The sequence below is a fragment of the Chelonia mydas genome, chromosome 25 (assembly GCF_015237465.2).
Source record: "Chelonia mydas isolate rCheMyd1 chromosome 25, rCheMyd1.pri.v2, whole genome shotgun sequence".
NCBI classification, from domain to species: Eukaryota; Metazoa; Chordata; order Testudines; family Cheloniidae; genus Chelonia; species Chelonia mydas.
This window is the reverse complement of record NC_057858.1, coordinates 3,366,844-3,393,730: the sequence shown is the minus strand read 5'-3', so window position 1 is coordinate 3,393,730 and position 26,887 is coordinate 3,366,844. Positions and strand designations below refer to the sequence as shown.

Genomic DNA, 26,887 nt, shown 5'->3' with positions numbered 1-26,887 from the left:
ATCTGGGGTCTAGGGGCCTGCCCTAGATTACAAACAGAGCCACCACAGGCCCCATTCCTGAGCTGCTCCTCTGTAGCTGCCGTTCTCTCTAGTCCCAGAGCCCTGCACCAAGGGTGTCTTTGGAAGGCTGGTGCACACCCAGAAATCAGCCAGTCGTTCTTAGCAGTGCTTGCTCTGGGCTAGCGTTCAGTATCCTAGGCAATGAGGCTTCTAGCATGTGTCTAGCTTGACTAACCCTCTTTCAGAGGTGAATGACAATATTTGCAAAGGGCTTTGAAGATGAGCATCTCAGAGGCTGGAGGGTTTTGTGGCTAAAGCCCAGGACTGGGAATTGGCAGATCTGGGCCCCTCCTTGGCTGTGCCACAGACGCCTGTGTGACCTTGGGCAAGACACATGACTTGAGATTAGAGACCTGGATGCTGGACAAAGATCAGAGTGAGGGAAGTGGAGTGTTTGTGAGCAGCATGTGATTCTAGAGCAGAGATAGTGCAGGGACAAGTGCCCCCTAGTACACAGATCCATAGTGCTTCAAAGTGTCTCAGAATCAGTAACCAACACCCAGTTCTGCCACCGCTGTTCACAGGAGTTTGGTCCCGTGGTAGTTCCATGCTCCCCAAGTGGATTAGGCCTCGCACTGCCCACTTTGCATGTGGGGAAACTGGAGAGAGAGTAAATGACTTTAAAACTTCCCTGCTAGGCGGGGACCCCGTCTAAGTGGCTGTCCTATTGATGCAACCCACACGTTCCCTTGGGTCAATGGATTGGTGTCTCCGCGATTCCAGATCAATGCGACTCAACTCACATGGCAGAAGAGCCTTTTTATTTTCTCCCAAACTCTCCCTAGGATCTGAAAGTCAAGTTGGGTTCCCCTGCCTCCCTCAGCAGCCCCAGCAATGCTGGTTCTGCAGTAGGACCCTGGTTGTCCCTTTTTCTGGTGCACAAGATGGAACAGAATACTTCTAGCTGTCCTGCATCCATGCAGTTCCTGCAGGGCCAAGGACTTGGTGGTGTCAGCCAAGGCTGCGAGTCTGGCATGAAGACACAGAAAGGGGCAGAGACAGAGTGCAGCCATGTGAAATATTTGCCTTATCATTAAAATCCCCCCTGGAACTCAAAGTTCTTGTTTAGATTTCCTTCGTCTGGGTTTTGCAAAGAGCTCAGCTGCTGCTCTCCCGTCCAAGAGGAAATCCCAGCGCTGGACCAGAGACGCCGCCTTCTGATGCAGATAACTTCAACCTTGAGACCAGAGTGCAGCTTTTCCATGCTTTTGAGGTGAAAAGCCAAACCCACTGCTCTTGCCAAGCAATTCAGGCAAAGTCCCCTTTGGGGCAGGGCACCATGTGGGCTGAAACCAGCTGGGAGGGGGGTTGTTTACAAAACTCACTCCTCCAAAGCGATAACTTCCACACACTGCTCCTGCCAAGACTGGCCAGGGGTCGGGGACATCCGCCAGGGGCTGGTCCCTGTAAGAGGCTTAGGAGTCTGCTACTGCCCTGGGCCTGGCCAGACTGGGGGAGGTTTATGTTGGATATTAGGAAAAACTTTTTCACTAGGAGGGTGGTGAAGCCCTGGAATGGGTTACCTAGGGAGGGGTGGAATCTCCTTCCTTAGAAGTTTTCAAGGTCAGGCTTGACAAAGCCCTGGCTGGGATGATTTAGGTGGTCCTAGTTTCAGCAGGGGGTTGGACTAGGTGACCTCCTGAGGTCCCGTCCGACCCTGAGAGTCTGTGGCTCTGGAGCACTGGGGTGGAGGCTGCTTCGCGGCCCAGTGCTGCCTGTGCATTTCCTGGCCAGGACCGGGACCGGCAGTGGGGTTTGAACAGCTGTCCATCTCCGGTGCTTGGGTGGCCGTGCCCCGGCCAGGGGAAGTGTGTAACCCCTGGGAACCCAGCATGGTCCTTTGTTCCCCCCCAGGTGTGCAAGATGCTGCTGCCATGGAGTGACCAGAGCCCAGGTGCCAAAAGCTTGTGCACATACATCCCCAAATTGCTGGTTCAGTCCCTGGCAGTGACCCATCATAAGTGCTTAAGAAGGTGTTTTTATAGGGTCGCTCTCCTGATGGTAAACATCCACTGGCCGTTAGCTGGAAGCTGCGGTGGTGGAACAGCCAAACCCCTGTCGCCCATGGTAACCCCTCAGCACAGCTGCTGTTCCCAGGGGTTTGCTTGCTGGCTCTTCCTGCTCCCCAGGTGCCTGCAGCTTGGAGCTCTGCCTGTGTGGAGGGGAGCTCATCTGACACTCCTCGAATTACCTGCGCTCCGGGGATCAGATTCCCTGGGCTGAGAGCTGGGGCAATCTATAATTCAGCAGGGGCAGCTGCCATTGTGGCCCCGAAAGCAGGGCAACAGGATGCTGCGGAGATCAGGCCGGCGAAGCAAGAAGGCAGGCGAGGAGGAGGAGGAGAAGCCCATGGAGAACGGGGTGTCCCCGGAGCAGGGGGCCACGGAGGCCCCGCCTGAAGTGGGGAAAGCTGGGGATGGTGCCCCCGCTGCCTTCTCGCAGCCATCCCCGCGGATCCGGCCCAGGCTGGTCTTCCACACACAGCTGGCCCACGGCAGCCCCACGGGCAAGATCGAGGGCTTCACCAATGTGAAGGAGTTGTATGCCAAAATCGCTGAGGTCTTCGACATCTCCCCCACTGAGGTGAGGCAGGAGCAGCATGGGGTGGGGGGCGGGGCAGCGGCTAACCCAGCCGAAGAGCCGGGATACCTGAGCCTGACACACCTGTGCCAGTGCCAAGGCTCCCCTCTGCCCTTGATCCGGGGTGGGGTGGGGGTCTGCTGTTAGCCTTTGGAGCCCTGCACATTCCAGCTAGCCGGCTCTGGTCACCAGAGGGTTAAGGCCAAGCTCTGGTTACAGCTGCAGGGCTTGCCTCCATGGCGCCATAGCATCTGCCAGGGCCTGGGCTGCCTTCCAGGGTCCATCTGGTACATGCCGTTCCTGTACCGTCATGACAAAGCCTGCTGTGGGCAGGAGCCCTGGGTTCTAGTCCCAGCTCCACCGTGACTCTCTCTGTGACCCTGGGCAAGACACATCTCCCCTCGGTGCCTCAATTTCCCCATCTGACCCACCTTTCAAAAGATCTGCGCCTAGAAGTGGCTGTGCAATCAGTAGGGGTGATGAAGAAAACTCTGGCTGGTTTGTTCCTTAGCCAAGACACCTGGGACTATCAAGACCAGTTGGCACAGGTTTACCTGTGCTCTGGTTGTCTGCCTCCCCTATGGGGCTGGGTGCTTTGAGATCCTCAGCTGAATGCTGCTAGGGAGAGGCACGTTATTCCATGGATTGTCCTGTCGGGGTGCTGGTGGCCTGGGGGATCAGTAATGGGCTGCTGGACCTGTCGCCTTTAACATGGTTCGATCCAGCCCAGGCGAGTTGTGACTCTCACTTGTTACCATCTGATGCTGCTCAGTGGCTTGCATGAAATGGGTTCAGTGAGTCTCTGTCGCTCTCGTGTGGGCAGAGCTGGGGCTGCCTGTTAGCTCCTGTGGTTGTTCCTGTTTGTGCTCAGTTCACGACTCTGGATAGGGCCGCAGTAACCCGTGTTGCTGCGGGTGCCCTCTGCAGGCAGCGCTGGGCTGGAGAGAGCCTGCCCCTGCCCCTCCAGCTTGTCGGGGTCAAGCTTGCGACCTCCGCTGTCGCACTAGCAGCATAGTGTACAGGAGACACCAGATCCATGTCTCAGAAATTCACCCTAGTTATTCTTTAGCGCATCCTACAGGCCCCAAACGAACCCAGGGCCCTGATTGTGCTGGGAGCTGCACAAACACTGTCAGCCAGGCCTTGTCTCCAAAGAGTGTGAAATCTAAACAAGCCAGACAGGGAAGGATGGTTATCCCCATTTTACAGATGCGGAAACTGAGGCACAGGGAAACTAAGAAATTTGCCTGAGGTCCCACAGGGTAAGGAAATGTACTGAGTCGAATCTGGTCAATTCACTGACAGCCAACCTGCTTCTTTAACAACAAAACAACAAAAGCCCATCATGTTTGTGGTTTGAAAATGCACCTAATTTTGCCCACTCTGAGTTGCAGACCCTGGAGATCCAAGGAAGGCCGGGTGGGGACAGCTCAACTCTGTGGGTTATTCATTTATTTTTGCACAGTGATGATCACCCAAAAGGCCTTTGGCTCAGGGCCCTGCCATGACGGAATCAATGATCAGTAATAATGCGGGGTTGTCATGTGTGGTTGTGGGCCTCCGTTTTCACAAGCGGCTGCAGTAGGGAACGGGAACGTCTCCAACAAATGCAAGGCTCGCTTCCCCGATTGGCCCATTTCCCTTTCCTTGAAGCAAACACCTTTCACGTGATCATCAATGAACAAAAATGGATAAAATAAGCCCCAAAACTTACTTGTCCCTCCGAGGCAAAAAGCAGAGTTCCAGGGTCTGCAACTCAAAATGGGCAAAAAGGGGTACATTTCCCACCCACGTTTGGGGGTATCATGGTGCTGGGTGCTCTGTGCCTCTCTGGTGCATGCCAGCCGCTGCCCCGCTGAGCTGTTGGGTGGAAGGTGTTCCAAGCTCCCAAACCCGGTGGGCAGAACGGTGAGGCAACTGCTCTCTGGCAGATCCTCTTCTGCACCCTCAACACCCACAAGGTGGACATGCAGAAGCTGCTGGGGGGCCAGATCGGCCTGGAGGATTTCATCTTCGCACATGTGCGGGGCGAGACCAAGGAGGTGGAAGTGACCAAGACGGAGGATGCACTGGGGCTGACCATCACCGACAACGGGGCGGGCTACGCTTTCATCAAGGTGGGTGAGGGCCATGGGCTGGAGGGGCCGCAGTGGAGGAGGGGGAATTGTGCCAGGGACAGCCAAGAATTATCCATCAGGAAAGTGGTTTTTTGTTTTGTTTGTTTTTTTAATGGAAAATTGGGTTTTTGGTGAAAAGTGGCTGTCGGCTTCTTGTGGGAAACCTCCAGTGTTTGTTTAAAAACTGCACCCCCGACACCCAAACTGTCTGGAGTTGGGAACCCTGCCGTGGTGCCTCCTGGGAGTCGCGGTTTGGGTGTTTTGTTTTCCCATTCTCCGTACTCCACAGCTGGACTCCATCTCCCATGATGCACTGTGACTCTGACACCCATGATGCCTCACCAAGAGGGGAGAGCCTGGTGCCTCGTGGAAGTAGTAGTCCAACCTGGCAGGACGGCCCATAAAGGAGGGTGGGAGCAACAATCACTGAACTACAACTCCCATGAGGCACCAGGTGGCGTTTTGCAATCAAAATATTTCTGTTTTCTATTTGTTGCTGAAAAATCAAAACTTTGGGGGGGTGAGAGCAAGGGGACTTTTCAGGTCAGACAGTCCAGGACAGGGCTTGTGGTCCAGGGGGCAGGGAAGGCTGGTTTCCAGGAGATGGCCCATAGGGCGGCTCACGCACTCCGGCCCTGGGACTCCTGAGCTGGGAGTAGAGAGTTTACAGATGTTTATTCTCATTAAAATCACCTCCCCACACAATGTAAATGTCCCATTCACTGCACACAGCAGGGAATTCCCCCAGGCAGGCTCTAAGCACATGGAGTCAGATGGGGATGAGTGGGGACATGGAAGAAATGGTACCGAAAGGAGAGCGCCTCGTTTGAGGAGGCAGCTGAGAGAGCATTGCTGAAAGGCTCTGAGAGCAGGGCTGCTTTAGAGAAGGCAGAGTGGGGGGCCTCTGATCTCCCCCTCTCATGAGGTGAGAGCCGGGGTCAGGCAATGACATGGAAAAGCAGCAGATTTGAAACTGATCCAAGATGATACCTGTGGATCCCACTGGCAGCCTGTGGAACTCACTGCCACAAGATACCAGGGAGTCCAAGAGCATGGCAGGACTCAGAAAAGGGTGTGGACATGGCTACAGAGCAGTGGTTCTCAACCTGCAGTCCCCCTGCTTCAGGGCACGAGCCAGCCTCTAGCCGGGGGGGTCAGCAGGGCCCCGGACCAAGGACCAGTTACTGTACGGCTGCCTGCAGGGATTCTCGCACCTTCCTTGGAAGCAGCTGGTGCTGGTGCCAGGAGATTGGCTGGGTGGGGCCAGCAGGGTGATACCTGAGGAGCCAGGGGAACGCAGCTGAAGACAAAAATATTCAGGGAGCTGCTTTCTGAGAGAGAGCCCTGCAGCTGGGGGGAGGGGGTCAGAGCCCTGCAGCTGGGGGGAGTGGGGCAAATACCCCCCCATAAAAGGAAACCCCACAGGGAAAGTAGCCTGAAGCTTTGCTCAGCTGGACATGATTTCCCTCTGCAGAGAAGGGAGGGGAGCCCCCCCGCATTGCCCTTCCCAAGGGCTGGGTTCTCTCCAGGCCAGCCCAGGGTCATGGAGGCAGAGCAGGGCTGACTTCAGGCAGGGCCTGGGGCCCCAGATGCCAGCCGGCCCCATTGCACTGGGTTCTGCCCGGCCCCAGAGCCAAGCCCAACATCCACGTTCCCAGTGTGACAGGGTTGGGCCAGATGGCTATAGGAGAGTAATAGAAGGCAGATATATTAGCCCCAGGCTCAGTAGGTCCCTTTTCCCTGGGTAAGGTAACAGGGAAGGTTCCAGAACAATCAGGAACCTTCTGGAGACCATTAAGACAGGCTGATTAGAACACCTGCAGCCAATCAAGAAGCTGCTGGAATCAATTAAGGCAGGCTAATCAGAACACCTGGGTTTTAAAAAGGAGCTCACTTCAGTTTGTGGTGTGTGTGTGAGGAGCTGGGAGTGAGAACGCGGACTGTTGGAGGACTGAGGTGTACAAGCATTATCAGACACCAGGAGGAAGGTCCTGTGGTGAGGACAAAGAAGGTGTTGGGAGGAGGCCATGGGGAAGTAGCCCAGGGAGTTGCAGCTGTCGCACAGCTGTTCCAGGAGGCAGTCAGTACAGCTGCATCCCACAGGGCCCTGGGCTGGAACCCGGAGTAGAGGGCGGGCCCGAGCTCCCCCCAAATCCTCCCAACTCCTCATCAGACACAGGAGGAGTCGACCTGGACTGTGGGTTCAGAAAAATGGCCAAGCTGAGGGCTGCCGTGAAGCTCCAAGGCGAGCAAATCCGCCAATAAGCACAAGACCCACCAAGGTAGAGCAGGAACTTTGTCACACCAGCCAGGCGGTCATTGCTCCAGGCGGTTCACAAGTGGCTCTTGGCACCGCTCGGTGCCTCCTGCCCTGCGAAATTGGGGGTGGGGGCTGGAGAAACACCCGCTGTTGTTGTGCTGGGGGGGTCCTGGTGTTGTCACTCCCCAGCCCCACCCCAGGGTGCAGCTCTAAGGTCATCCCCGCTGCCCAGTAGCGCTGCTCCTGATGGCTGGGAGGCACCTGCATGGACACCCCCCATGTGTAAGGACCGGGAGCAGCTCAGCCCTGCTGTGTCCCCCCACTCCCCCGCCCCCACTGACCGGCATGTCCTGCGCTCCAGAGGATCAAGGACGGGAGCGTCATGAACTGTGTCCAGACTGTGTGCGTGGGCGACAGCATCGAGGCCATCAACGACCAGAGCATCGTGGGCTGCCGCCACTATGATGTTGCCAAGATGCTGCGGGACCTACCCAGGGCCCAGCCCTTCACCCTGCGGCTGGTGCAGCCCAAAAGGGCCTTTGGTGAGTTACACAAACACGCGCACACACGGCACACCGGACACTCTGCGGCTGCAGGGTCAAGTGTTTGCTGCCCCTGGCCTTTGACCCCAGGGGATGGGCGTTAAACTGGCTGCCTGAGCGTCACAATCTGCTGCAGATTTGCCCTTATCACAGAACCAGCATTCAGAATAACTGGGAATCTCTCCTCAGTGGAGACCCCAGGCTGCGGGTCGGGAGTGAGGGGCCCCAGCAGAGCTGGGCAGGGAGCCCAGGTCTGGGCTAGGAGGGGGCTGCGGGTTGGGAGTGAGGGGCACCGGCTGAGCTGGGTGGGGGGAGCCCAGGCCTGGGACGGCAGGGGCTGCGGGTTGGGAGTGAGGGGCCCCGGCTGAGCTGGGCGAGGGGAGCCCAGGGGTGGGCTAGCAGGGGCTGTGGGTCGGGAGTGAGGGGCACCGGCTGAGCTGGGTGGGGGGAGTCCAGGGGTGGGCTAGCAGGGGCTGCGGGTTGGGAGTGAGGGGCACCGGCTGAGCTGGGTGGGGGGAGTCCAGGGGTGGGCTAGCAGGGGCTGCGGGTCGGGAGTGAGGGGCACCGGCTGAGCTGGGTGGGGGGAGCCCAGGGGTGGGCTAGCAGGGGCTGGGTTGGGAGTGAGGGGCACTGGCTGAGCTGGGTGGGGGAGTCCAGGGGTGGGCTAGCAGGGGCTGGGGGTCGGGAGTGAGGGGCACCGGCTGAGCTGGGTGGGGGGAGTCCAGGGGTGGGCTAGCAGGGGCTGCGGGTCGGGAGTGAGGGGCACCGGCTGAGCTGGGTGGGGGGAGCCCAGGGGTGGGCTAGCAGGGGCTGGGTTGGGAGTGAGGGGCACTGGCTGAGCTGGGTGGGGGGAGTCCAGGGGTGGGCTAGCAGGGGCTGGGGGTCGGGAGTGAGGGGCACTGGCTGAGCTGGGTGGGGGGAGTCCAGGGGTGGGCTAGCAGGGGCTGTGGGTCGGGAGTGAGGGGCACCGGCTGAGCTGGGTGGGGGGAGCCCAGGGGTGGGCTAGCAGGGGCTGGGTTGGGAGTGAGGGGCACTGGCTGAGCTGGGTGGGGGGAGTCCAGGGGTGGGCTAGCAGGGGCTGCGGGTCGGGAGTGAGGGGCACCGGCTGAGCTGGGTGGGGGGAGTCCAGGGGTGGGCTAGCAGGGGCTGCGGGTTGGGAGTGAGGGGCACCGGCTGAGCTGGGTGGGGGGAGTCCAGGGGTGGGCTAGCAGGGGCTGTGGGTCGGGAGTGAGGGGCATTACTGTGGCAGGCTTTAGGACTGTGGCAGCAGCCTCTCCATCGTCAGATGGGTGCAGGGAGGGGATGTGGTCTGAGGTCACAGCGAGTCTAAGGCGGAACTGGGCACTGAGCCCCGATCCTGGGTCCCAGCCCAGAGTCTCTGCCCCACTAGTCCATCCTACATCTGGCCTGGGTTTGTCGGACCAGTGATGTTAGAGGTGGGAAAGCCCTTAGCCCCTGCAGCCCATCTCCCAGCAAATGGTACAGAGAACATTAAACAGGTGCCACCTGGGCCAGCCAAAACGCTCCTAGGCAGCTCTGCCAGTGCCCCTCACTCCCGACCCGCAGCCCCTCCTCCCCCCTCCAGCCTTGGGTCTCCAACCCAGCTCTACCAGTGTCTCTGGCCCTGGCCTGCGTCACCCTCCACTCTTCAAGCTGAGGACCCTGGGCAGCGTGACATTCTCAGGACGTGCCCAAGCCTCCCCCTGCCCTGCTGGCCCCGCCACCCGAATGTGGCTGCTGGGTCTGAGCCGTGGGGGCTGCCCTGGTGGGAAGGGAGGGGCCCTCCAGCCTGGGTCCTGCTTTTCTCTTCTGAGCTCCCTGCCTTCAGGCCCGGGCCCCTGGGGGGCTGCACTCTGTGTCAGGCCAGCCCGCGGCACACAGATCCCGCCAAGTATCTCCCCTCGCCCCCGCGGGCATGCCTGATGGCCATGACGCAGTTGGGCTCAGTGTCGGGCACCGGGCAGTCGTTTGGACTCTAAGATGGCATCGCCCAGCCACACGATGAATCCACCCGGGCGCTCGGAGCCCCCAACCGGGTTATAGCTCCTGGGGCCCCATGGGCAGCTGCTGACATGGGGTGGAGGGAACGGATCCACGTCTGGGGTGAGAGTAAGCCAAGGGGCAGCTGCTGCTCAGCCTGCTGCATCCCCACACCCTGGCGTTGGGTGTGTCCCTGCAATCCCCCTCTGCCCCCTCCAGTGAGGAGCTTCCAGAGGGACCCAACCCAGCCCCTCGGGGGCACCATGGGGCCCCTGTGACTCCTCAGGCCGGGCCTGGCCTGGCACAGAAGCTGCTGGGTGAGCGAGTCCCTGTATCCCCTCAGGGGGAGCCTGTCGCCCTGGGTAGCCCCTCCTGCAAGGGGCGTGACCCACCCAAGTGCCCCAGAGAGCCACGTGCTGACTGGACCTGCTCAGGCTGGTCGGAGATCTGTGCCATTCCGTGTGCCCGTGTGCGTGGAGCTGCAATCCCAGCACTGGAAACCGGGTTGCTGGGCTGGGTCACCAGGAAGCCGTGGTGCAGCCCTGGTGTTCTTCCATTTGCCCCTTCTCCCCACCGACCTCCGTCCGCCCCCTCTCTCCTGCTCCCCGGGGGAACGTTGGGCGGCCCATGTCAGTGTCTCCCACCAGGGGTGCACGGACAGCAGGGCTGGGCCCTGAGCTGAAGCCTAGCTAGGCCTGTAACCGGCGCTGCTGGGGGCTGAGTGAGTCCCCGGGGCTGGGCCCGAACACTGGCCCCTGGGTTGAGGTAGGGGTGCCAGGCATCCGGGTTTCGACCGGAACAGCCAGTCGAAAAGGGACGCAGGCGGCTCCAGTCAGCACCACTGACCATGCCGTTAAAAGTCCGGTTGGCGGCGCAGCGGGGCTGGCAGGCTCCCTGCCTGCCGTGACGCCGTGTGGCTCCCGGAATCGACCGGCATGTCCGGCTCCTAGGCGCAGGGGCAGCCGCGGGGGCTCTGCGCTGCCCCCACCCTGAGAGCTGGCTCTGCAGCTCCATTGGGCTGGAACCTCGGCCAATGGGCGCTGCGGGGGCGGCGCCTGTAGGTGGAGACAGCACGCAGCGATCCCTGGCCGTCCCTTCACCTAGGAGCCGGATGTGCTGGCCGTTTCCAGGAGCCGGCCGAGGTAAGCGGTGCCCAGAGCCTGCACCCCAACCCCCTACCCAGCCCTGAAACCCCCCCCCATGCCCCAACTTCCTGCCCCAGCCCTGAGCCCCTATCCGCACTCCAAACCCCTCGGTCCCACCCTGCACCCCAGAGGCCCCTCCTGCACCCCAAATCCTTCATCCCCCCCCCCCCAGCCTGCACCCCCAGCTAGAGCCCTCACCCACTTCTGCAACCCTGCCCCAGCCCGGTGAAAATGAGTGAGTGATGGAGAGAGGAGGGATGGAGTGAGCAGGGGGCTTTGGAGCAGGAGCGGGGCCTCAGGATGGGGGAGAACAAGGATGTTTGGTTTTCTGTGATTAGAAAGTGGGCAACCCTAGTTTAGGTTGAATTAATTGTATTAATTGGGGAAGGGAGCTCGAATCCGATTAATTCAGGCCTGGGACCGGCTTGGGGCCTTTCTGCTTCCACCCACTGTGCAGCCCAGGGATCAAGGCGACTGTGCACCCCTCGGGGCTGGGGGCTGCCTGCACTGGCTGAGCAATCGCTAGAATGAGTTAATGCCGTTCTCAGCCTCGCTGCAGCTTTTAATCCTTCCCACTGCCCTCCAACACTCAATTGCCCTCCCACATGCCTCACCCCAGCCCATGTCCCCCGACACTGATTTACCCCCCACTACTCCCCTCCCCCATATGCCCTCCACACTGACCCCCATCACCCATAGGCTGCAGGCCTCCAAGGGATACTTGGTCCTCACACAACCCTTGGCAATGTGCTGCTGTGGATCAGCGGCCATGTTCCACCCCAGAGGTGGCTGCATTCCAGTGATGCAGAGAGAAGGGCTCTGTGCTCTAGTTTTGGGGCAATGTTCAGCGGAGCTTGGGCTGTTCTCCCCGAGGCTCCCATCTGGGGTTAGACCTTGGATAGGCCAGTTGACAGAACCCCTTCCTGCCCCACAGAGTGTGATAGACTCCAGTGGGCCCGATCCACCCCCACGCCCTGCCAGAGATCAGTCGCTTCCTGGGACTTCCTGTGGCGAAGGATGGGGGTGTTGGGACAGGGCCCCTTTGCCCAGGGCTTGCCTGGGGCCCAGGGGGTGTCCTGGGTGGAGCTGGGTCTTTGCTCCCCGGCTGGGCATGGTGCTTTGGCACAAGGAAAAGACACCAGGACCCTGTGCCTGCCCTGGCACCCGCTCTGAACAGCCCCCTCGCCCCCCGTCTGTGTCCCAGATATGATCGGGCAGAGGACCAAGAGCAGCAAGTGCCCAGGCGAGGGCAAGGTGGCGAGTGGCAAGGAGACCCTGCGGCTGCGTGCCCGGGGCACCGCCAGACTGGAGGATGTGGTAAGTTGGGGGAGTGTATCTCCTCCCCCGATTTGGTCATGGGGAGGGAGTGAAGGGGGAAAATACGTGTAAGAAGTGAAATCCCTGGGGGGCTGTGAGGTGAGGGGGGGGCGCACACGGCCATTCCCCAAAGCAGGCTGCTGCCACTCCCTCCCCCTGGCCCAGCCCCCCAGCTCTGGCTCCCTGCAGGGAGTGCTTGGAATCGCTGTTCACGGGAGCTCTGCCCACGGACCCAGGCGTCCTAGCAAGAGAAGGCAGCTCCAGGACCTGCAGGGTGAGGGAGCCAGGGACTGGGCACGGGTGCCAGTGACTACACATTGTCACGTGTGCACATGCACGTGCTCACGCAGGTGGGTGCAGTCAGTCCCATGCGCGCATGGTGCTGTACATGCAGTCACCACCCATGACCCATGCCAGTGGGGACAAAGTCGGGTGCAAACATGCATGGCCCCAGAGATGCCCCTACTCATGTGTGCGCCTGGTGTGTGCACACAGACCCGCGTGTGTACTCACTGGCTGGCTGCCGCAGAGCCAGGCAGGGATGGGGTGGCAGGTACCTGCTCCCTGCCCCACCCTGGTGCTGCAAAGGGGATGTTTCCTGTCCTGGCCTCCTGCTATCCGCCTGGGGGTCAGAGTTCAGAGCCTGACCAGTGCAGCCGCTCTCCATGCCAGAGGGCCCCCGATTCTGGGCAGCACCCTCTCGCCGGGGGTGGGGGAGGTGACTCTTGCGGGGGGGGGGGGGGGGTCCGAAACTAACAAGGAGCAAAAAGCTGGTCTGGGTTGGGCCAGGGAACCCCCCTGATGCACAGTAGGACTCATCTGGCCAAGGCACCTTCTGCACCAGTGCCCCAGCTGGCTCCCCTGTGCCCGTGGGGGGTGCGTCCCAGTCCACGAAGGCCCCTCCCGTGACGCCCAGGGCTGTCAACGGGCCAGCACGAGGGCCTGTCCCAAGGCCTCCGATCCAGCCCCCTGCAGCAATTAGGGGCCGAGAAGGTTGAACCAACAGTGACTTTGCTGCCCTGGCCCCTGCCCACAGCCCAGCGCCTGGGAGAAGGAGGCTGCCCGGAGGGTGGACGACCTGCTGGAGAGCTACATGGGCATCCGGGATGTGGAGCTGGGTGAGCAGGGCTGGCAGAGGGGGTGGGGAGGGGGCAGGGGCAGGTTCCAGGCCCCAGGGAGGAGGGGAGGGCAGGTCCAGGGTCCTGGGTGGGGCAAGGGCTGGTGTGGGGGAGTGCTGGGGCTGGGCCCCGGTGACACGGGGGAGGGCAGGGTTGGGGCGGGCAGACTGGGCCAGGGCCTCGTTGCCCTTCTCAGCAGGTCCCTTGGCCCCTGGGCCTGTCCTGGGGGCATCGGGGTCCAGCCCATCGCCCTGACCCCCCGGCTGAGCTCTGTTCTCTCTCCATAGCCTCAACCATGGTGGAGGTGGCCCGGGAGTGCCTGAGCCCCGCGGAGTTTGCCAAGAGCCTGGACTCGGTGCTGGGCGAGTTCGCGTTCCCGGGCGAGTTCGTGGCCGAGGTCTGGGCAGCCATCCATGGAGCCCAGGGGGGCAGGAAATAGGGGAGCGGGCAGAGCACTTGGCCTGTGACGTCTGCCCCCTGGCCATGGGCTCCCTCCTGCCCCAGCGGCAGCCCCCCGTCTTCCTGCTCCGGAGGGGAGCCCTGCGGTGCCCGCACTGGCTGGCTGGGCCCAGCTCCTGCCCCAGAGAGGCCCCACGCCGAGCTGGGCAGGGACTGGCAAGGGCCCCTCCGGGAAACCCAGGGGATCTGCCTCAGGCCCTGGTCAGATGGGGTGGTGGGCCCGGGGCGGGAGCAGTCCCTGCAGGCCGGGGCTAGTCCAGGCCCTGGTGCCCATCCTGGCTGTGAGCCCAAGTAATGGCAGCTCCTCGGGGCCTTCCCTGGAGCCACTGCCCATCGCTGCCTCCCTCCTCCGCTCTCCGCACAGCCGCCAGGGCTGGCGCTGAACCCAGGGGGCAGTTGGGGGAACCCTGGGGGGGGACGGGGACAGGCCAGGACTCATGGGGGCACGTGGGGCTGGTGTGACTCTGACCGTTTCCTCGCCCTTTGCTCTGATGACCCCCCCCCCCCCGCCAGCCAGCGGGTGAGAGGGGCGGAGGCCCGCTCTGGGGGCGAGGGAGACAGGGGGGCAAAGGGGCCTGGCTCTGGGGGCAGGGGCCCATTGGGCTTGTTGGCCGCTGCATGGCCAAGCATCTCTGTGCGGGTCCTTTGCCCACCCTGGGACCCACAGCAAGCCCAGGCTGTGCCCCCGACTCGGCCGGGGGGCAGCAGTGGTACCCCGGTCATTCACAGGGCTGGGTCAGGGATTCTGGGTGGGGGTCAGGGCCAGGACCCCCAGGTCGTTTCCAGGGCTGGGCTGGAGGTGCTTGGCGGGGGGGTAGGGCCAGGAGCCCCCTGCGAATTCCAAGGACCAGGTGCCCTCGTGCGGCTGTGGCATTTCCTGGCTGTCTGGCGCCCGAGGGGCCCAGGGACCTGGCTCAGTGGCCCTGCGGAGGTGGGGAGCGGCGTGAAGGCATCAGCCAGCCCCTGCTGGCATGAGGGGCAATCAGGGAGAGAGGGGACTCAGCCCCCCCCCCCACACCTCCCCCAGCAGATCGTGGTGGGGATGCCAGCTCCACAGGACTGCTGGGGGCTGCCTCTCTTGGGGAGACCTGCGGCTTCGGGGCCAGGCGGGCTCCAACGCCCTCCCTGCCTTGGGGCGCAGATCAGACCCCACCTCGACTGCTGGTGCTGGCCAGCCCCATGGAGCCGGCTTGCTGGGCGGGGGCCATTCTGGGGTGGCAGCCTCAAGGGAGGCCATGAGGGTGAAGGGCTGCCCTGGCCGCAGGCTGCTCAGCGCTGGCCACCTTGCCTACTCCCCATGGGGCGGGGGCAGGCCCAGGCCCTACCCTGGCGCATGGAGGAGCCGTGCCCACTGGCAGTGAGCGGGGCAGAGAGCCAGACGGCTTTGGCTTGTTCAAAGCCTCTGTATTTCTCTGCTCGTTTGCTCTGGAGGCCCCGGGCCCCTTGGGTCTCGCTGCCCATCTCTCGGGGCACGGGGAGGGTTGAGATGAGGAGCGGCCGCTGATGGGAGAGAGCTGGTCCTGGGCTCCACAGAGCCTGGGGCGGGGAGGAGTCACCATGTGAGCTCACAACTCGTGATATGTGACGAGTTTCTCAGAGCCCCAGCTCCCGGAGTCCCGGGATTGTGGAACAATCTGGGGGTTCATTAAAAACAAACAAACAAGGTCAGTTTCTGGCTCTGGTGGTTGTGGGGGAAACAGTGGGAAACGTGGAAGGCGAGCGACCTAACGGGCCCCAAACCCAAAGCACAAGGCCCCCGGTTTGTTAAATCCTGTCGGGCGGGGGAAGGGCCACAGAGTGCCTGGGCTGGGGGGGCCAGGAGCTCTCCCCTCCCTCGCGTTAATGCTGACAAGCCAACCTCAACAAGGTTTAAGGAGTGTGAATTCAAGTCTCTTCCTCATGTGGCGCACCAGGGCTGGGTCTGCCCGGCCACGCTCCAGTCAGCCCCAGAGTCGCTCAGGGCCTGGAGCCTGGACAGCCCGTGTCAAAAACCAGCTCCCGGGAGTTCGCCACGCACCTTCCCCGCAGAGCCCGGCGCCGAGAGTGGAACCAACCAGACCTTTATTGCTGGAATGAGCGTGCGGATTGCTGCGGGGATTGATGGCCTCCCAGCCAGCCTGCGCCCTTCCTGCCCCCCCAACAGCCCCCTCCCCCTGGACAGCCCCCTCCCTGTCCTGCACCATTCCTGTCCTGCCCCCCCCCCCAGCCAGCCTGTTCCCTTTCTGTCCCCCTCCCCCTGCCAGCCTTTCCCCTTCCTGCCCCCCCCAACAGCCCCCTCCCCCTGGACAGCCCCCTCCCTGTCCTGCACCATTCCTGTCCTGCCCCCCCCCCCCAGCCAGCCTGTTCCCTTTCTGTCCCCCTCCCCCTGCCAGCCTTTCCCCTTCCTGCCCCCCCAACAGCCCTCTCCCCCTGAAAGCCCCATCCCTGTCCTGCCTCCCCCTGGACAGCCCCATCCCTGTCCTGCCCCCCTACAGCCCCCTCCCCCTGGACAGCCCCCTCCCTGTCCTGCACCATTCCTGTCCTCCCCTCCCCCCCCCAGCCAGCCTGTTCCCTTTCTGTCCCCCTCCCCCTGCCAGCCTCTCCCCCTGGACAGCCCCATCCCTGTCCTGCCTCCTCCCCCTGCCAGCCTGTCCCCTTCCTGCCCCCCCCACCAGCCCCCTCCCCCTGGACAGCCCCATCCCTGTCCTGCCCCCCAGCCCCCAGCCAGCCTGTGCCTTTTCTGCCATCCTGCCCCTGGACAGCCCCCGTCCCCCAGCCAGCCTGTCCTATTCCTGCCTCTGGACAGCCCCCATCCCTATCCTGCCCCTCTAGATAGCCCCATCTCCCTCCTGCACCCCCCAGCCCTCTCCTGCCCCCTCCCCAGGCTGCAGGGACAATGGCTCCCTACCAAGCAGCAGCGGGGGCTGTTGTCCATGGGGCCGAGGTCGACACTCAGCCAAGGCCCAGGCAGGAAATTCCAGCCGTGACCCCCGGCCCATCTGGCGCCGGGTGCAGCTTGTCGGCAGACACCGGGAGGGAAGCCAGGATGAGCCTGTGGGTGATGCACGAGTGGGTGCACTTGCAGTCTGGGGGGGACACACTGGCGGTGGATGCAGCTGGGGTGCGCGGTGGGGGGGGGGGGCGGCTCCTACTCCAAGGACTGGGTTTTTAAAGTAGCTTTTCTGCCCAAGTCATAAAGCCAAGAGTCAGGGAGGTCGAATTCGGGGGGAGGGAATCTCCATCCCAGGGCTCTCAGCACCCACCCCAGGAGCACCATGGGCATCATCTAGGATGGGGCGTGGCATTTGGAGCTGGTGCTGAGATCCCCATTCTGCCAGCCCGCGGCTGAGGCATCCAACCTCATGCTTCCTGCAGGGGCCAGGCAGGGAGCTCAGCCCCACAGCTCCCTGCTGCCAGGCGAGCCGGGTCCAGAGATTGGAGGCAACATCGGTTCAGGTGCCAACCCAAACTTGCTGTCCCTGGGGCAGCCCGAGTCCAGGGCTGGGGCCTGTCTCCCCCCTCGTGCCCCCCGAGCAGGTGGCCCTGGCAGTGCCTACTCTGGGCCCGCTGCCCGCCCAGATGCCCTCCGCTACTGCAGCACGGACTCCTGAGTGAGCTTGCGGCGCAGGGAGGTGTTGAGCATGGGGTAGAGGGAGCCGATGGAGGGCCGCGTCTTGAGGCTGGGGTAGATGCGCTTCAGCACAGCCCTGCGGAAGAGGATGTAGACCCAGGGGTCCAGGATCTGGTTCCAGGTGACCATGCGCAGGTAGATCAGCAGCATCTCCTCGGTCTGCCGCGGGATGTGTCGGGGCAGCAAGCCGGGGGCGGGCTCCTGCAGGACCGTCTGGATGATAAATATCTGGGGGGGAGGGGAGAGGTTAGGGGGAGGAACAGGTGCGGGCTGGGGGGCTCAGTGGTCCTGGGACCAATGTTGTGTCATGCCCCATGGCCCATGTCCTGGCCATCCTGCCACCTGCCTGGGGCCACACAGCGCCTGTCCATCTGTCCATCCCCCCACATGGGGTCACACAGCGTCTTTCTGTCTGTCCATGCCTTCTCACCTGAGGGGCTGAGGCACATGGGGGTGGGGGGTGCCTAGCCAGGTGGGGTAGGCGATAGGGGTAGGCAGGGTATGGCGGGGGGAGATGGGGTAGGTAGAGCACACTGGGTAGGAGGGGCACCTAGCCAGACAGGGCAGGCAGGGCACACTGTGGGGGAGGGAGATGGGGTAAGCAGGGCACGCTGGGGAAGTGGGGGGGGGGGGGAGATGGGAGATGGGGTATACAGGACCTGGCGGGGAGGGTGCAGGTCAGATGGGGGTAGGCAGGGCACGCTGGGGGGGCAGTGGGTCAGAACACACCAGATGTGGGGGGCACCTCACTGGATGGGGCAGGCAGGGCACAGTGGCCAAGGAGGCTGGGTAGTTATAAATCAAGCACCAGCAAGTGGGCAGGTGCTGGGGGCTGGTGGAGGGGGTGGAACTATGCTGTGGGGATCTCGAGGCTGGCATGGCTGGGGACGGGGTGTCATAAATATAACGGGGAGGGTGACCACCTTTCTGTGTACAGGGCTATAAAATCCCTCCTGGCCAGAGGCAACATCCTGTTACCTGTAAAGGGTTAAGAAGCTCAGCTAACCTGGCTGGCACCTGACCCAAAGGACCAATAAGGGGACAAGATACTTTCAAATCTGGGGGGGTGGGGGGGGAAGGCTTTTGTTTGTGCTCTTTGTTTAGGTGATTGTTCTCTCTTGGGACTGAGAGAGGCCAGATATGCTATGCATCCGATGAAGTGAGCTGTAGCTCACGAAAGCTCATGCTCAAATAAACTGGTTAGTCTCTAAGGTGCCACAAGTCCTCCTTTTCTTTTTACGAATACAGACTAACACGGCTGTTACTCTGAAAAGAGGCCAGACAGAAATCCATCTTCTCCAACCCATCCTAATCCAAGTCTCCAATATTGCAACCAGTATAGATAAGCCAGGCAAGGCGGGTTAGTTCATCTTTTGTTTTATGTGAATTTTCCTTGTGTTAAGAGGGAGGTTTATTCCTGTTTTCTGTAACTTTAAAGTTTTGCCCAGAGGGGGATCCTCTGTGTTTTGAATCTGAATACCCCGTAAAGTATTTTCCATCCTGATTTTACAGAGAGGATTTTTACCTTTCTTTTTTTTTTTTTTTTTTTTTAAATAAAACCCCTCTTTTAAGAACCTGACTGGTTTTTCCATTGTTCCAAGATCCAGGGGTTTGGGTCTTTGATGATTTTGTAACCAATTGGTTAGGATATTATTCTCAAGCCTCCCCAGGAAAGGGGGTGTAGGGCTTGGGGGGGATATTTTGGGGGAAGACGTCTCCAAGTGGGCTCTTTCCCTGTTCTTTGTTTAAAAGGCTCGGTGGTGGCTGCATACGGTTCAAGGACAAGGCAAAGTTTGTGCCTTGGGGAAGTTTTAACCCAAGCTGGTAAGAATAAGCTTAGGGGGCCTTTCATGCGGGTCCCCACATCTGTACCTAGCAGTTGTAGCTGCAGCGGGGGGTGGGGGGGCATTGCTGTAACCGAGGCAGGCACAGAGGAGTTGGGGGGATCCTGGAAATGGGGTGCAGGCTGCAGCCTGGCTGTGAAGCCTTGGGGAGGGGAGGTGAATCCTCACATTGTGGGCCGAGGGAGGGGTTGGGAACAGCCCAGGAGGGCCCATCAGGTGCTCAGCTTTGTCCATATCGGGTGGGATAGTCGAGGGGGGGTCAGTGAGGTCAGGATAAGGGAGCGGCTGTTGGACAGACAGGGATGGGGCAGCAGGCCAGGGGACGGGGTCGGGGAGGCTGGGGTGGGAGGGGGGGTCGGACAGGACAGGGGGGAGGTGTGGCAGAAGTTTGGGGGTTCCAGTGAGGAGAGGGGAGCTAAAGCCAAGGTAGTGGCTGTGCTGGGGGGGGGGGGGGACAGGCCAGAGCAGGAGCAGCCAGATCCTGATGCTGATTATTGCTTGTCCATACTGCAGAGCTCAGCTCAGGGCTGATGGGGGGCCAAGCCGCAGGGGGGCTGGGCGAGGGGCATTGGGAGTCCTGGCGAGAGCAGGCCGGGCTAAGGGGTGCCGACGGCTCGGGGGAGCACCCAGGGCACAGTGTATTGAGCCAAGCTCGAAGGGTTTGTCCAAACTGCAAACCCCCTCCCCCACGTACACTGCAAACCCCCCCCCCCACACACACACACACTGCAACCCCCCCCGTCCCCCCCTGCCCCCACGTGGCGCCGAGGCTCAGCACCAGCCGGGCACCTGTCACGGGACCAAGCCATTTGGGCTCAGGCAGGCGCCCGGCTCTGAAACCTGGGGTGGGGGAGGGACTCACAACCTAGCTCCAGCCCCAGCGGGAACATGGAGGTGGCTAGTTTTAGCCCGCGTGTGCCAGCCCCGCAAGCCCAAGTCATGTGACCCAGGCTCTGAGAAGTGCTGCCCTCGGGGCTTTGTTGCCACGTAGACTCGGGACTTGGCTAGCAGGGGGCTGCAGGTCGGGAGTGAGGGGCACCGGCAGAGCTGGGGGAGCCCAGGGCTGGGCTAATGGGGGGCTGCAGGTCGGGATTGACTGGAATGCTAAAATAAGGCTATAAAGGCCCCTGCTGATCCCTTTGCGTCCTGGCCCAGGGGCAGCGAATGCTGGCTGGAAAGCCAACAGCTGGGGGATCCAGCGTGGCAGGGGCTGGGGACTCTGCCAGCTGGGCAGCGTTCAGCAGGTGAATGCATCTGTGACCCGGTTGCGAAGCCAACCCTGGGGGGGCCTTACCAGCAGGGGTAACCAGCAGACGGTGGCAATGATCATAATGCCCACCAGCTGCACCATCATCTCCACCTCGCTGTCCCGCCGCCTCTGCACTGACTCGCGGTCATGGTAGACCCGGCAGAGCGTCACCACGCTGACCGTGTTGAAGAGGAAGGAGAGGCCTACGGCCAGGATGCCCAGCAGGGCGAAGATCAGGCAGAAGGTGACGTTCTTGGCATCATGCAGCAGAGTGATGAAGCACCAGGAGTTGGGATACTGCAGGGTGTAGTCCCCCAGGCCCAGGATGGGCAGGAGTCCCAGGGAGAAGGAGAAGGCCCAGACCATGCCTACCATGAACCAGGCTCGGCGCTTGGACATGCTGGTGGAGCGGGAGAAGGGGCGGTTGATGCCAAAGAAGCGCTCCCCGGCCATGGTGGCGCCCAGCAGCAGCGGGCACTGGCCGAAGAAGACCATGGAGAGGCCCAGGAAATTGCAGAGGTAGCAAGCAGGGTCGACCACCATCCAGTTGAACTTGGTGAAGTGGTAGGAGATGATGATGGTCCCGGTCACCAGCAGGCCAAGGAAGTCCGTCACCACCAGGCCGCAGAGGAAGATGAGGAAGGAGGAGCGGGCACGGCTGTGCATCTTCCGGGAGGAGCTGACCAGCACACAGAGGGCAAAGAGGTTGGAGGCAAGGCCGATGCTGCCGAAGGCGGTGGAGAACCAGCGTGAGACAATCAGCTTCCTGCCGTTCTCGCTGAGGTTGGTGCTGAGGTTGGTGCTGCGGAAGCACGAGCCCATCTCGCTGGCCATGCTGCCATTGGCCTCCATCCCTGGCCACGGGCAGGGCGGCTCCCCCAACGCACACGGCACCTCCACAGCCCAGGCTCTGGCTTCCCTATAGCTGGGCTGCACGGTGCCGCAGCCTGGTGGGGCCTTCTCCTGCGGGCTGGGCACTGCCTGCACCAGCCTCACTCCTGCCGGCTCACTCGTTCGCCAGAGAAGCAGCAGGAGGTGCCCAGGTTGCTCCACCAGCCCTTCGGGGAGAAAGGGGACAAGTCAGTGTCACGCCTGGCTCACCCGGCCAGCAGCTCCCAGCACCACTCCCACGGTGCCCTCCCCACATGGCTCCTGCTGGCCTAATGCAGTGGCACCCAGAGCACCAGCTTGTGCCATTGGATGCCAAGGGCTGGGGCTCAGTCCCCGGGGCACCGTTCAGTCGATACCCCACGTCGGGTAAAAGTGTCGGGAACCCCCCAGGCAAGCGCTGGCAGCAGGATCTTTGGCACCAAAAGCACAAGCCTCTGCCACTCGAGCTCACGGAACAGATCCTTCGCTGGCAGAAGTAGTTAGGCTCTTATTCTCTAGCAGGACCAGCCACCAGCTGGGTCCCCACCTCACTCAGCCAGTGCATTACAGAGCTCCATGCTATGGGTCCCAGTGTCAACGCGGAGCGGTTGGGTAGAGGGGCCAGTCAGGACTCCTGGGTTTTAGATTCATAGATTCATAGATACTAAGGTCAGAAGGGACCATTATGATCGTCTAGTCTGACCCCCTGCACAACGCAGGCCACAGAATCTCACCCACCCACTCCTGCAATAAACCTCTCACCTATGTCTGAGCTATTGAAGTCCTCAAATCGTGGTTTAAAGACTTCAAGGAGCAGAGAATCCTCCAGCAAGCGACCCATGCCCCATGCTACAGAGGAAGGCGAAAAACCCCCAGGGCCTCTTCCAATCTGCCCTGGAGGAAAATTCCTTCCTGACCCCAAATATGGCGATCAGCTGAACCCTGAGCATACGGGCAAGATTCACCAGCCAGATACCCAGGAAAGAATTTTCTGTAGTAACTCAGATCCCACCCCATCTAACATCCCATCACAGGCCATTGGGCCTATTTACCATGAATATTTAAAGATCAATTAATTACCAAAATCATGTTATCCCATCATACCATCTCCTCCATAAACTCATCGAGTTTAATCTTAAAGCCAGATAGGCTTCCCTTCCATGCGTTGGCACTCACTCTCTGTGCAACCTTAGCTGCAGCCCCTGTCTCTGTGCCCATTGGTACCCTGGTGCCCGTTGGTACCCTGATGCCCTAGCGCCGGGGGCAAGTCGCTGCCCTGAGGGTGCGGGAGGGGCGAGGCTGTTGTGCTGGGGAAGATGGGGAGTGGGCTGGAAGCGCAGGAGATGGCTCCTGTTTGGGGTCACTCCAGACAGCCTGCAGACTAGTGCCCTGAGACGCGCTCGCTGCCATGGGCGATTGCCAGCAGCCTTGGCCTGGAGCCTAACGACACGAGTGCCGCCATCTCCAGCTACAAGGAGGCATCATCTTTCTCCCCACCCTCAGGGGCCCCCCAGGAGCCCCAAGCCAGGGGAGCTGGGGAAGAAAGCAAGCCCAGAGGGGTGTCCCCCAGAGCAGCCCTAGAAGTAATTCTACAGCAGGGACCTCGTACACAGGTGATGCCATCCATCCAGCGGCTTCAACAGGCCATTCTCTCCCTGTGCTCACTGTCTGCCGGCGCCGACTCCCCGCCTTGCCTTCCCTCCCTCCCCCCAGCCCTGATCCCTCCTTTCTTCCTCATCTAGTGACCCCCCCCCCAAAATCCCGGCACTAACAACATGACATTTGCCACCATCGCTCTGCTTGCCTGTTACGCCCCTTCCCCCTCCGCAGGTCGGTCGGGTCTGTTTCAATGCCAGGGCCAGCTCTAGCTATTCTCTGCCCGTGCTGTGCCTGGCACAACGGGGCTCCATCCTCGGCTGGCTCGTAGGTGCTACCGTACTAACAGGTGCACACAGCCTGGGACTGGGTTCACTTGGGTGGCCTCGCTCCAGTCACTTCCTCGCTGTGCAGCGGAGACGGTATTGGGCTGCCATTGTAAAGGCCTCTTATGCTGGTAGCTGGGTGCAGACTCCTTGAAACTGGTGGGCATAACAGCTGCCTTCGTTCAGGAGAAAGGTAGGAAACAATTAAGCTCCTTTATGAAACAATCAGAGCAACAACCCAAAGCACAGCACAGGGAACGCTAGAGTAGGAGATGCACCAGGGGCTTCCCAGGGGTCAGATAACAAAACACAAGAGTGGGGGACTGATTAAGTTGCAGCTGTGTGCAAGAGAGAAGCAGCAGAAATACATGGAGGAGCAAAAAGCCCCAGGCAAAAAGCCAAGAGGGATCTTTTGGGCAGAGTGCTGGCTAAGAGGGGCTTGGAACTGTGACCAAAGAAATGGTCTATTGCTGTTTGATTGAGATGGTCGAGTTCAGGATCCTGACACAGGGAAGAAAGGAGAGCAGCAGAATAGGACCCTGGACTTCAGAAAAGCAGACTTTGACTCCCTCAGGGAACTGATGGGCAGGATCCCCTGGGAGAATAACATGAAGGAGAAAAGAATCCAGGAGAGCTGGCTGTATTTTAAAGAATCTTTTTTGAGGTTACAGGGACAAACCATCCTGATGTGTAGAAAGAATAGTAAATATGGCAGGCGACCAGCTTGGCTTCACAGTGAAATCCTTGCTGATCTTAAACACAAAAAAGAAGCTTACAAGAAGTGGAAGATTGGACAAATGACCAGGGAAGAGTATAAAAATATTGCTCGGGCATGCAGGAGTGAAATCAGGAGGGCCAAATAGCACCTAGAGCTGCAGCTAGCAAGAGATGTTAAAAGTAACAAGAAGGGTTTCTTCAGGTATGCTGGCAACAAGAAGAAAGTCAAGGAAAGTGTGGGCCCCTTACTGAATGAGGGAGGCAACCTAGTGACAGAGGATGTGGAAAAAGCTAATGTACTCAATGGTTTTTTTTGCCTCTGTCTTCATGCACAAGGTCAGCTCCCAGACTACTGCACTGGGCAGCACAGCATGGGGAGTAGATGGCCAGCCCTCTGTGGAGAAAGAAGTGGTTCGGGACTATTTAGAAAAGCTGGACGAGCACAAGTCTATGGGGCCGGACGAGCTGCATCCGAGAGTGCTAAAGGAATTGGCGGACGTGATTGCAGAGCCACTGGCCATTATCTTTGAAAACTCAGGGCAATCGGGGGAGGTCCCGGACGACTGGAAAAAGGCTAATGTAGCGCCCATCTTTAAAAAAGGGAAGAAAGAGGATCCGGGGAACTACAGGCCAGTCAGCCTCACCTCAGTCCCTGGAAAAATCATGGAGCAGGTCCTCAAGGAATCAATTCTGAAGCACTTAGAGGAGAGGAAAGTGATCCGGAACAGTCAGCATGGATTCACCAAGGGCAAGTCATGCCTGACTAATCTAATTGCCTTCTATGACGAGATAACTGACTCTGTGGATGAGGGGAAAGCAGTGGACGTGTTGTTCCTTGACTTTAGCAAAGCTTTTGACACGGTCTCCCACAGTATTCTTGCCAGCAAGTTAAAGAAGTATGGGCTGGATGAATGGACGATAAGGTGGATAGAAAGCTGGCTAGATTGTCGGCCTCAATGCGTAGTGATCAATGGCTCCATGTCTAGTTGGCAGCCGGTATCAAGTGGAGTGCCCCAAGGGTCGGTCCTGGGGCCGGTTTTGTTCAATATCTTCATAAATGATCTGGAGGATGGTGTGGATTGCACCCTCAGCAAGTTTGCAGATGACACTAAACTGGGAGGAGAGGTAGATATGCTGGAGCCTAGGGATAGGATACAGAGTGACCTAGACAAATTGGAGGATTGGGCCAAAAGAAATCTGATGAGGTTCAACAAGGACAAGTGCAGAGTCCTGCACTTAGGACGGAAGAATCCCAGGTACCGCTACAGACTAGGGACCGAATGGCTCCGCAGCAGTTCTGCAGAAAAGGACCTAAGGGTTACAGTGGACGAGAAGCTGGATAGGAGTCAACAGTGTGCCCTTGTTGCCAAGAAGGCCAATGGCATTTTGGGATGTATACGTAGGGGCATTGCCAGCAGATCAAGGGACATGATCGTTCCCCTCTGTTCGACATTGGTGAGGCCTCATCTGGAGTACTGTGTCCACTTTTGGGCCCCACACTACAAGAAGGATGTGGAAAAATTGGAAAGAGTCCAGCGGAGAGCAACAAAAATGATTAGGGGACTGGAACACATGACTTATGAGGAGAGGCTGAGGGAACTGGGGATGTTTAGTCTACGGAAGAGAAGAATGAGGGGGGATTTGATAGCTGCTTTCAACTACCTGAAAGGGGGTTCCAAAGAGGATGGATCTAGACTGTTCTCAGTGGTAGCTGATGACAGAACAAGGAGTAATGGTCTCAAGTTGCAGTAGGGGAGGTTTAGGTTGGATATTAGGAAAAACTTTTTCACTAGGAGGGTGGTGAAACACTGGAATGCGTTACCTAGGGAGGTGGTGGAATCTCCTTCCTTTGAAGTTTTTAAGGTCAGGCTTGACAAAGCCCTGGCTGGGATGATTTAGTTGGGGATTGGTCCTGCTTTGAGCAGGGGGTTGGACTAGATGACCTCCTGAGGTCCCTTTCAACCCTGATATTCTATGATTCCTGCAGTGTGCAGGGAAACAGGACTTTACATCCTCTTGCAAATAAACAGGATTGCACAAAAGAAGCACCTGCCTTCATCATCTATTTCCCCTCCTAAAGGACCCTGACGATTGGCTAGCCAGTCAGATCAAAAAGCGGTAACAGGCCCCTGGGAGCTACAGCTGGAACGAGCGAGTTCTGAGCATCTGTGCTTTTCAGGAAAAAACATTGCAAAGGGGGACCTGGCTTGCTTGGGGCATTGACCATAAATACAGGCACACGGCATCTTTTCCCTCTAGGTTGCTGGTTCCAATCCTGCACCAATAGACCGCTCGGGGGCCCATGTGGGATGAATCTGGGGGAGGATGTCTGTCTAGTCCCTTTGTCTCAGCATCATGGAACCTGCTGCCAATTGGCCCTCTTGGGCAGGCTCCTGGAGAAGGGGATCCAGAGAGAGGCCCTGCGCTGACGGGCTGGGTGGGGCTGGGGAACCGACCCGGCACCATGTGCTCCTTCCTGGGAAGATGGCGATTCTCTGGGAGAGGCTGAGCAGCTGGTTTGCATTAGCAGCCCTCTCTCTGCGCATGCAACACGTTCCCTGAAGGAAAGTCATTTGGGGATGTTTACACAATTGCACTAATCCCCATTGGTGCATTGTTTAAAGAAACTTGTTTTCAGCTCATCTGCTGTCAAATAGCCCCTAAATAATCCAGGCCGCTCGCTGTGATGGACGCCTGGATCCTGGCCGAGCTCTTGCGCCCGTCCCGGGATGCTCGCAAGCTGTTTCTTTCCATTTGTCCCAGAAAGGGGCGACAGGGAGTAGCCAGAAGGGCCAAAGCCGGGACAGATGCAAGCAGAGGGGTGTGGCTGAGGGGGCCTGGGGCGGAGGGTGTCAGTGTGGGACGTCCAATCCTCCAGGGGGATCTATTTGCGGGGGGATTTTAGAGTCTGTTAGGAGCAGGTCAGCTCATCTGCCAGGAACCGGTCGATTAATCAAACGCCATGGCCACACCAAAGTGCGCCATGGGCCTCCCTGAGCCCCAGGAACATTGCGTCAGGCCCGAGTTCCCAGAGCGCTCTGACCAAGCCTCAGACTGATGGGCTTGGGCTAAGCAGGGGCCATGCTGAGCTCAGCCA

The 26,887-nt window shown here is 60.0% G+C and overlaps 2 protein-coding genes across 5 annotated transcripts in view; one reads left to right on the top strand and one right to left on the bottom strand.

Annotated features, from left to right (window-relative positions):
* Nucleotides 1–1,144: 1,144 nt before the first annotated feature.
* Nucleotides 1,145–14,182, top strand: GIPC3 (GIPC PDZ domain containing family member 3). The gene is made up of 7 exons (XM_007070029.4): nucleotides 1,145–1,273; nucleotides 1,915–2,643; nucleotides 4,572–4,757; nucleotides 7,379–7,559; nucleotides 11,889–12,001; nucleotides 13,038–13,119; nucleotides 13,407–14,182. Exons 2-7 carry the CDS (start codon nucleotides 2,350–2,352, stop codon nucleotides 13,556–13,558), a joined length of 1,008 nt encoding a protein of 335 aa, XP_007070091.3. The 5' UTR covers nucleotides 1,145–1,273; nucleotides 1,915–2,349; the 3' UTR covers nucleotides 13,559–14,182.
* Nucleotides 14,183–15,074: 892 nt separating this feature from the next.
* TBXA2R (thromboxane A2 receptor) overlaps nucleotides 15,075–26,887 on the bottom strand; it is a 45,035-nt gene continuing 33,222 nt past the window's right edge. For 3 of the 4 annotated variants that reach the window (XM_037885999.2, XM_037885998.2, XM_043535797.1), the window contains exons 2-3: nucleotides 20,327–21,339; nucleotides 16,303–17,416 (exon numbers count right to left, since the gene is read on the bottom strand). In XM_037885999.2, the coding sequence (XP_037741927.1) occupies nucleotides 17,147–17,416; nucleotides 20,327–21,133 (1,077 nt within the window). In that variant the 5' untranslated portion in view covers nucleotides 21,134–21,339 and the 3' untranslated portion in view covers nucleotides 16,303–17,146. Of the gene's footprint in view, nucleotides 15,213–16,302; nucleotides 17,417–20,326; nucleotides 21,340–26,887 lie in introns of those variants that run through there. The other variant, XR_006287433.1, reaches the window with a different exon arrangement.